This window comes from Tetranychus urticae, chromosome 1, assembly GCF_039701765.1.
Source record: "Tetranychus urticae isolate SD_2017Ah chromosome 1, NJAU_TeUrti_SD_1.0, whole genome shotgun sequence".
Lineage (NCBI taxonomy): Eukaryota > Metazoa > Arthropoda > Arachnida > Trombidiformes > Tetranychidae > Tetranychus > Tetranychus urticae.
In genome coordinates, this window is record NC_142958.1 from 24,927,284 (window position 1) to 24,936,519 (window position 9,236).

Genomic DNA, 9,236 nt, shown 5'->3' on the forward strand with positions numbered 1-9,236 from the left:
GTTGAAATTTGTTGGTACACATCATGGATTAAATACCTTTTTCAATCTTTCATCAGTTCTCTCGATTTTGGCCATTGATCTTAAAACTTTGAGCCTAAATATATCGAGAGTGGCATCACTTACGATCACTTTTCTTTTACCAAGCTAATTACTTACTTATTAGTAATTCAAATCAATTTAATAACTTTCCATTTTTGCATTCGGGTCGTGATTTTTGGGTTGTAAATGATCGAGAAACAACTTATTCAACAAAACAAACTCATCTTAACTCATATTTTAATAAATAAACCACTTTTCTGGTTAAGCTTGCAAATGAAACGCAAAAGTTACTGCCAAAGGCTCGAAAATTTTGATTAAGAACTGAGACTCATATTGGGTTTATAAGCAATAAAAACTGAATCCATTGTTGCTATTAAATAATTCATCCGATGGACAGTTTTCTAGAAAATCGAGGTCAAACTTGAAACTTCGATCGCCTTTTCTTCAGCTATGGAAGCAGATTTTTGTATGAAACTTATTTTAATAATGTATCTTTTGATGTCTAACCATAAAATGATCTTATTCAGAGAAATAACATTTTCTGGTTTTGTAAAACAGATCGAGTTCGATTTTTAGTTAAAACGACTTTTTTCTGTGACCATAAATTTTAGACATCTGAAACTTGTTATGCGTGTACAATTATGGTTGGTGAACACCATTGACCGAATACATCTTTCAATTTATCGAAAGTTCTCTTAATTTTTGCCATTGAACTAAAAACTTTGAACCTCGATATTTCGAGAATGGCATTCCCTACAATAGTCATTTCTTGACCAAACATTAGATTTTGTTATGAACTATAACAGCATATGACTTGATACCAAATTAAATCTGAGCTAATTTATCTGAGAAGCAATATCATTCTAACGCATACGATTTGTGTTTGGTACCCATTCAACTTTATAAATCAAGTTTCAAATCTTACAACATAAGAAATACAATGCTTAAACTTCTTTCTTGTAGGATGTTGAATGATTTGATATTTCGATGATTACAGTCCATAACAAAATCTAACGGTTGGTCAAGGAATGACGATTGTAGATGATGCCATTCTCGAAATATCGAGGCTCGAAGTTTTTAGTTCAATGTCAAAAATTAAGATAACTTTCCATAAATTGAAAGATGTATCTGATCATTGGAGTTCACCAACAATATTTACATACGCATAATAAGTTTCAGATGTCTAAATTTTACGATCACAGAAAAAAGTCGGTTTAACTAGAAATCGAATTTGATCTTTTTTACTAAAACAGAAAATGTTATTTCTCTAAATAAGATCATTTTCTGGTTGATCACCAAAAAATAAACCAACGAAATAAGTTTCATGCAAAAATCTTCTTCGATAATTGTACAAAAGGTCATAAAAGTTTCAACTTTGACTTCGATTTTCTAGAAAACAATCAATCGGAGGAATTAGCTAATAGTACTAATGGACTCAGTTTTTATGTCCTTGCAAACCCACCGAGTTTAGATTCTTTACTCAAATGTTCGCATCTTTTGCAGTACTTTTTGAATATTATTTGCAATTGCAACCAGAAAAGTGGTTGATTTACCAAGATATGGGTTAAGATGAGTTTATGTTGTTGAATAAGTTGTTGCTCGATCATTTACAATCCAAAAATCATGACCTGAATACGCTAATGAAGAGTTATTAAACTGAATTTTATTATTGATAAGCACAATGATCAAATTGGTGCAAGAAGATGACTGTAGGTTCTACTATTCTCGAAATATCGAGGCTCGAAGTTTCAATGCTAATGGCCAAAATCAAGAGAACTGTTATTAAATTGATAAAAGTATTTGATGCATGATGTTAAACAACAATTTTTAGGGTCAAATAATATGTTTCAGCTCTCTAATTGTTAGGGTCATAGAATGACGTCGGTTTAACTGAAAATCAAACTAGTTCATTTTACAGAATCACAAAATTTTATTTCATGGTATAAAGTACATTTTCAGGTTGACCCTCAAAATTTACATCATCAAAATGAGTTTCATGAAAAAATCTATATCCCTAATTGTACAAAAGGCTATCGAAGTTTAAACTTTGAACTCGATTTCCTCGAAAACTATTGATCAGAGAAACTTTTAAATCGCCCAAATGGACACAGCTTTTATGTCCCTACAAACCCAAAGCGTAATAATTTGAAAGAAATCAATTTTTACCCGTTTCTTACCATTTGTGTCAATTTGTTCATAACAAATGTTACAATTGTGTTTATTGTGTCTTTTCAGTAACAAACTGATTGATATTATATTGTAAATGTTAATAAATTAGACTATTATTGTCATAGTCATATTATGTTATAGCCCATAGTAGCATCTAATGATTAGCCAAGGAATGATCAATGTAGGTCTACCATTCTCGAAATATCTAGGCTCAAAGTTAATGGTCTAAATCAAGAGAACTATTGATTGATCGAAAAAAGTGTCTGACTCTTAACTCTAAAGTCAAAGTGTTAATACTTTTCCACGGTCCTTTCAGAAGTTTCGTGTGAACAGAGATTCAGAATGGGTTGACAAGATAACTTCCTTTTGCTTTTTTTCCTTCTCTCGTAATTTCAAAGAAATTAATTTTCACCCGTTTCCGTCAATTTGTGCTTAAGTGTATTGTTTTTTCAGTAACAACCCTTCATTTTTAGTTGAACACTTTACTTGCACACTATCTACTTATGCATTCAGGTCTGGTTGGAATCAGTCAGATCAATTTTTCATATATTTCATTTATAACAAGCAGATGCTACATTGTTTCCTGCGTTTTGGTCATGCTATTATAACTTCTGATCTGTTTGGTTTGTCTATCTATCAATTTAGATTCTCAATAACTAGAGGACAATACTCGAAAGTTTAAAATGTGTAATAAGAATACGATCTTTAATATGTACGCGAAAGAGAAGCAAAATCCCTTATCATATTTTCATTAGTAAAATATCGCAACATTATTTGGTTTTAAAGTCATAAATTGTTTAGTAAAGTTTATTTCAATTTTAAAGTAAAATGCAAGGAAACACAGAGATTCATTTTTTTAATTGATTTCATTTATTTAAAGGCTAATGGCTGTTTCCGATGCTAATTTTTTGGGGATCTGTCAAATTGACAAAGTTTGACTATAAGCCTTGCTTTTCGAGGCTCTTCAATCAGTGTTGTTAAAATCGATTAAGTACAAGAAAAATGATAATCAAAAACGAAGCCTTCCAACGTCCATTTTTGTTTTCACCTTTCTTTAATGGCTAGAGTTATAATAGGCGCTAAGAAATGTTTGAGTCTCTTCTGTCTTCTGGTAAAAATGGATTGAGAAGATTGAACGTCTCTTATGATTGAGAAGACTCTGATTCACTGATGATTGTAGATTCATTATCACAAATTGGTGATTGATTGACATTTTCAATGTTATCCAGGGGCTTATCACTGATTTCTGTTGATTCAATTTTTTCCGAGCGTTTCTTGTTCTCTGATTTCTCCGTGGATTGAAATTTTGCAAGGCGTTCTGATAATTGATTCCGCTCTGCCTGCAAAGCTCTGCACAAGTTTTCCAGCTTTTGTATCTTTTGATTCGAGGTTTTACGCTAATTAAAAAGACGAGAATAAATTGAAATAACATTAGACTATGAATTTAAATTGAATAAAAAAATATTTTACCGCTTCATTTGCTATTGCCAATGCTTTGTCAGATTCTTCACATTTCTTTTTCCATCGTATTGTTTCTCTCTCTAAGTCTTTGATTTGTTTGGACATTTTTTCCATGTCTTTTTTGAATCCATTGAACATTTCATTACTTTTTGCTAATATTGCTTGAAATTCATCATATTTTGAGATATAAAGAGAGAGTTGAGCCTTGAGATGATTTTCATTGGTCACTGATTCGCTGTGTTTTTTATGCAGATCGGAAACCATATTCAAAATTTGCTGTTTCTCTTCAATAAATTTCTCTCTCTCATGATCAGATGTTAAATTGGCTTCAGCTAATTTAGTCTTGGTCAATTGAATTTCTAAATCCTTTGAAGCTAAAATTTTTTCGATCTCTTTCTCCCATTTATCATAATGTTCCAAATAGATCCGTAACTTTTTCTCGTATTGCATATTTTCTTCTCTCAATGTATTATTTCGCTGGTGACTTTCTTGAACAAGAATCATTATTTCACTTAAAGTTGCTTGAAACTTGGCAGCCATGGTACGATGTTTATCCTCATCTTCTTTAACTCGCAGTAAACTCTCTTCTTTTATTGCCTTGTTATGCTTTTGCAGTTCTCGACATAAACTTTCAAGTCTGCTTTTGGCCAAAATCAAGCGATTATTCTCTGATTGAAGTTGTTCCTTCTCTTTATTCAGTCTAGCACAGGTTTTCACATGTTGTTTCATACCTGAAAATAAAAAATAAACTGTCAAAAGATAGCTCATTAATAGTAAAAATATTGTTTACCCTTATCTAGAACTCGATTCTCTTGTATCAGATCGATGTACATTTTACAGAGCAGCTTGAGTTGGTTCTGTTCGCTATTTTCACCGTTGAGATTTTTCAAAATATGGTCGATAGTGCTCTTCTCTCTGTGGGCAGACTTCTTATTTAAGGTAGTTTTAGGCTTCCTTTCAGGTGACAGGCTTTCTGAATCTAGAACCAAAAGAAAGGGGAGAAAAATCAAATCACACATGAGTTAGCTTTCGAAAGAATATATTTGCCGAGATTTTGAAATTACCTTTAGTTTCTTTATTCGTTGGGTTATCAGCAGTAACATTATTTTTATCAAGTTCTGGTTTTGACTCAGGTTGAATAGGACCGATCTTAGGCTCGGGTTCACTTTTAGCAGTCTTTTTATTGGATTCTTTTTTACTCTTTGATGTTTTCTTATCAGACAGTTGGGACTGAGGCATCACTTGAGTTAATGGCTGTGGTTGATTCTGTGTTTGTTGATTCTGAGGTTGAGAATCATTCTTTGGGCATACTGGTGGCGATTGCCGAAGAGATGTTTTGGTTTGGTCATCACTATTTTGCCCAGCAACCTGATCAGTACCAGTTGCAGCAGCTTGACTAGTTGATCCATTGGTAGCGTTGTGTCCATCCTTAATGATTCCGGACGATTTTAGCGTAGCCTCTAACATGTCAATTTTTTCTTTAAGCTCTTCATCTATTGGCCTATTCACACCATCAACAGATTTAGCATTTACACTCTTAGAATCCAGGAAATGGTTTATTGAATTCTTTAACTCATGAGCTGCTTTTTTGTATTGTCCGAGGGTCTCATTGAGAGACTTGTCATCAAGGAAATTTTTCTTACATTCATCCTCCAATTTAGAAAGAATCTATATAAAAAAGGAAAAAGATAGATTAATATAATTTAGATACCAAAAAAAGTAAAAGAAGATATGATGGCAAGTCAAGTCCTAAAATAAAAGCACTGATGCTATAATATTGTCTAGTCCCAAAAAATAATAAAGATGGCTATAATCTTAAAATTAAAGTGAAGTCAGTTAATATCATCATTGAGGATACAATTAATGAGCCATTAATCACAAGTCAATGGCTAACTAATAGCATGCAAACATGTAACAAAAGTAAAGCAACATTTACTCACCAATTTTTGTGCTTCCAAGTCTGAATGCAAATCTGAAGGCTTTTTAACAGCAGAATTAACCTGTCCTTCTTCCATGATAAGTAAATAATTGGTGAATTTAAATAATTAGGCAATAATCATGTAGTTAGTAAATTATTATATAATTATATAATTATAATCAAACTGTAAATACAACGTTAAAAATGAATGGATGACAATAACAAATACAATCCATGTGTTTTGTATGTAACATGTACGGTTTCTAAAATGCAGAGGGAGAAAGAGAGAAAAGTAGAAAGAGGAAAATGCAGAAAGAAAGCAGAGGAAGAAGAGAACGGATTTTGAATGGATGAAGACGAAGGAAAAAAAGAAAAGGAAGATTAAATTGAAAGTTATTACTTGTGTTAAAACTAAAAAAAGCACATAAAGAAGGTTACTCCAAGAATAGATCAAGAGTAGAGTAAAACACAAATGTAAAAGCTAATCTTGCTTACACAATTTTCACTCTCTAGCCATTTAACATACACGTTCATAATACAATATTTCAGATTTCAGATTTCTCGATTTTATTGCTCTGAGAAAGGTTTAAATAATGTTCTCTCTCCATGTAGTGCTAATAGGCTCGTGATTTGCCTGAAATATTGATAGTGATGTTTGATGAAGAATCTGAAACGGTAGAGTGTCAATCAATGGTAATCAGTGGCTAATCATTAACTAATGAGAAATCGAGACGGAAAGTACAAAGCTAAGTTAATGAGAGCGAAAACGCATGAAGTAAATTGCGAATGCACTCGAATGAGTGAACTCGGTCGATGGTATCATTTATATTTACTAACAGATTGTTACCGTTTTAACGACAAAAGATTGTAAAATTAGCGCTTTTCAATTTATTTATTGATTTTTGTATTTTGTCCAGTATCACGAGTTAAAAAAGTTATTTCAGACTTGATTTTACTTCAGAAATTTTTGAGTAAATTGTATTCAAATTTAGTTCCTGTTCAAGGGAAACACCGAGCTCAACTGTTTGAGTCACGACCATAAAAGTGGCTTATACAAAATAAAGCACTTTCAAAATTTGCAAAAATGACTGAAAAATTTTGATAGAATTTTTGATTAAGTGAAAAACTTTCATAACCTGCAAAAAAAGACTAGATTTTAAATACAATTATTAATAAGCAATAATATTTAGTTAATAACAACAGAGGTACCAGCAATTGCGATTCTCTCGAAATAAAACAAAAGGATATTATTTTACGAGCAAATGTTTTTTAATCAGTCAAAGTAATTGCAATTTACAGAAATCTAAATTATTTTGTTCAAGATATTCTTATTCTTCAAGAACAGATTCAGTAAGTATTGGAAATTGAGTTTCTAATTTTTTTAATGTTATGTTAAAAAACGCCGAGGAACGATGACGATGACTGTAAGAACGTTAATTATAAAGGTATACATTTGATGAATTATAGAAATATGAATCCTAACTTGGGATCAATCAGAATGTATTGTTATGGGTAAGAATGTCTTCTATTCTAATCAGATTTTGTTCTGTCCTTTAAACGATGGTTCTATTTCATTTGGTCATTAGTCGCGGGAACGATACATCTTAAAGGTAACAGATCGGTTGGAGAAATTTGAGCTTTATTGTTCAATGTCATTTCTATCGAAGATATAAAAGTTTTGAACACTTAATGGAAGCAAATTCTCAATAAGCCTTAGATAAAATTTTTGAAATCGACATTTGAAATTTTTGCTAAAAACTATTGCTTTGCATAATAATATTTTTGACAATTTGCTATTTAAATAATACATTTAAAATGTGGATAAAAAATAAATAATATATTTATATATGAATTATTTTTAAGATGAAATCACAGTTTTGCTATCCTTCGATTCCCCGTTGATAGAAAAATACAATTTTCTAAATTCACGCCAAAAAAGAAGACTAAGGATCGTATGTGGACCGATTCTAATATAAGAAGCGATTCCTCCTTTGTAGAAACCAAATGGGCCTTCAGTTTGTAGAATTTTTCTAGCACAGTCAAACATCCCTTTATATTTAAGACCTTTCTTCGTTACTGTGTCAACTGGCTGGTTATAGAGACGAGTTGAAACAACATCGAAAGGTGTCATCATCGTAACAACAGCTAAACTAGAAAAAATAGCAGCCGCAATTGTATTCGCCAATGATTCACTTTTCAAAAATGGATAATTGTCAAAAAAAGACCTAAATTTGGAAAAAGTAGTCAATTGTGCGGAGGATCCAACGGTAACTCTAGTCATTGATGCGAGAGATCCTCTCCAAAGACCAGTGACACCTTGAGTTTTGAAAATCTTGATGAAGGCTTCGCTAAATGAACCATGTTTATGTTGGTGTCCAACAGCAATAGATGAATTGGCTTGAGCTTGAAGGTGAGTTTTTATCAGATAAAAGGGTGAACCAACAGCTGCCCCAATTGCACCAGAAATAGCACCAGCTAAGACAGTATAACCAAAGATCGGTTTGCCTTGTTGATTGCGGGTAACTCCAGAGTTGTCAATGCATTGGAAAACGCCAAGACGAACACCATTCATGGAAAATTGGTAATAAATGGCTGGAACCAATCCTTTTTGTAGTGATAGTAAGCCTTCAGTTTTACCAATCACTCGGAAAGCATGGAACACATTTCTATAATGAACAGTATACTGTCCACGACTTCGTAACTCTCCTTGTAATTGTATTCGAGTTTTAACAACCTCCAATGGATTTGAGAAGAAACCAGCTCCAGCAGCTGCCAATCCACCAAGAATAAACTCTACAGGATCAGCCATCAGAAATGATTAAATGAGAGACTAAAACAAATGAAAAAATAAACGCAAAATTTCAAATTGTGATAAACACAAATGAGATATAACTCGAATATGTTACATGGTTTCAAATATTAAAGTCATTAGAAGTCATTAAGTCGTTAGAAGTCACTAGAGAGTAATCATGATTGAACTTCAATCAGCCACCAGTAAGACATAATCTGTTATCAAGCACATGCGACATTACAGATACACATAAATTACTCTAACAGGTGATTTGAAATATAGATTGAGTTACTCAATCTGAGTCTCAAATACAGATATGGTGTAATTTAAGAATATCTTATCCGGTTATTTCACCATTCATTCGAATGATGTGATATTCCTTTTAAGATAATAATTTATTAACTAACTCATTGAGTGTAAATTAATTTCAGGTTTAGAAAACGATCTCTTGTTGGTCAAATGAACCTTCATTGAATATAACTACTATTATTGTTGAAATATTTCCATCGACTTGAGGCCACAGGGCAACATTACAATCAAAATTTATCTAAACAGGTTTTAAAATCAGTTTAACAACCAACGTGTGACAATCTGAAAGTTGAACTAAAAATACATTGTAATCGAAAACAATCGCAAAGTCATGAAATTAGATAAGATTCAGCTAATCGTTATGGATTTTATGAGAATAATATATTTCAATTTAACTTTAAAGTTAATTTTTGATTATGATCTGTTGAATCATTATCACTTATCTTAAAAAATGGTAATTAGTTTATCCTAATGGAAATGAATTGAATGAAAAATTTGAAAAGCCCACTAAAAAGAAAAATATTTAGTTGATCGTCCGGAGTCGCCATC

At 31.9% G+C, this 9,236-nt stretch overlaps 2 protein-coding genes across 2 annotated transcripts; both read right to left on the reverse strand.

Moving 5' to 3' along the window:
• Positions 1–3,055: 3,055 nt before the first annotated feature.
• On the reverse strand, positions 3,056–5,854 carry LOC107368622 (uncharacterized). The gene is made up of 5 exons (XM_015936490.3): positions 5,610–5,854; positions 4,734–5,337; positions 4,460–4,648; positions 3,679–4,400; positions 3,056–3,605 (listed from the first exon to the last, which is right to left on the reverse strand). Exons 1-5 carry the CDS (start codon positions 5,682–5,684, stop codon positions 3,351–3,353), a joined length of 1,845 nt encoding a protein of 614 aa, XP_015791976.1. The 5' UTR covers positions 5,685–5,854; the 3' UTR covers positions 3,056–3,350.
• Positions 5,855–7,205: 1,351 nt separating this feature from the next.
• LOC107368631 (solute carrier family 25 member 35) lies at positions 7,206–8,969 on the reverse strand. Its single transcript, XM_015936499.3, has one exon. It carries the CDS (start codon positions 8,394–8,396, stop codon positions 7,446–7,448), a length of 951 nt encoding a protein of 316 aa, XP_015791985.1. The 5' UTR covers positions 8,397–8,969; the 3' UTR covers positions 7,206–7,445.
• Between the last annotated feature and the right edge of the window lie 267 nt (positions 8,970–9,236).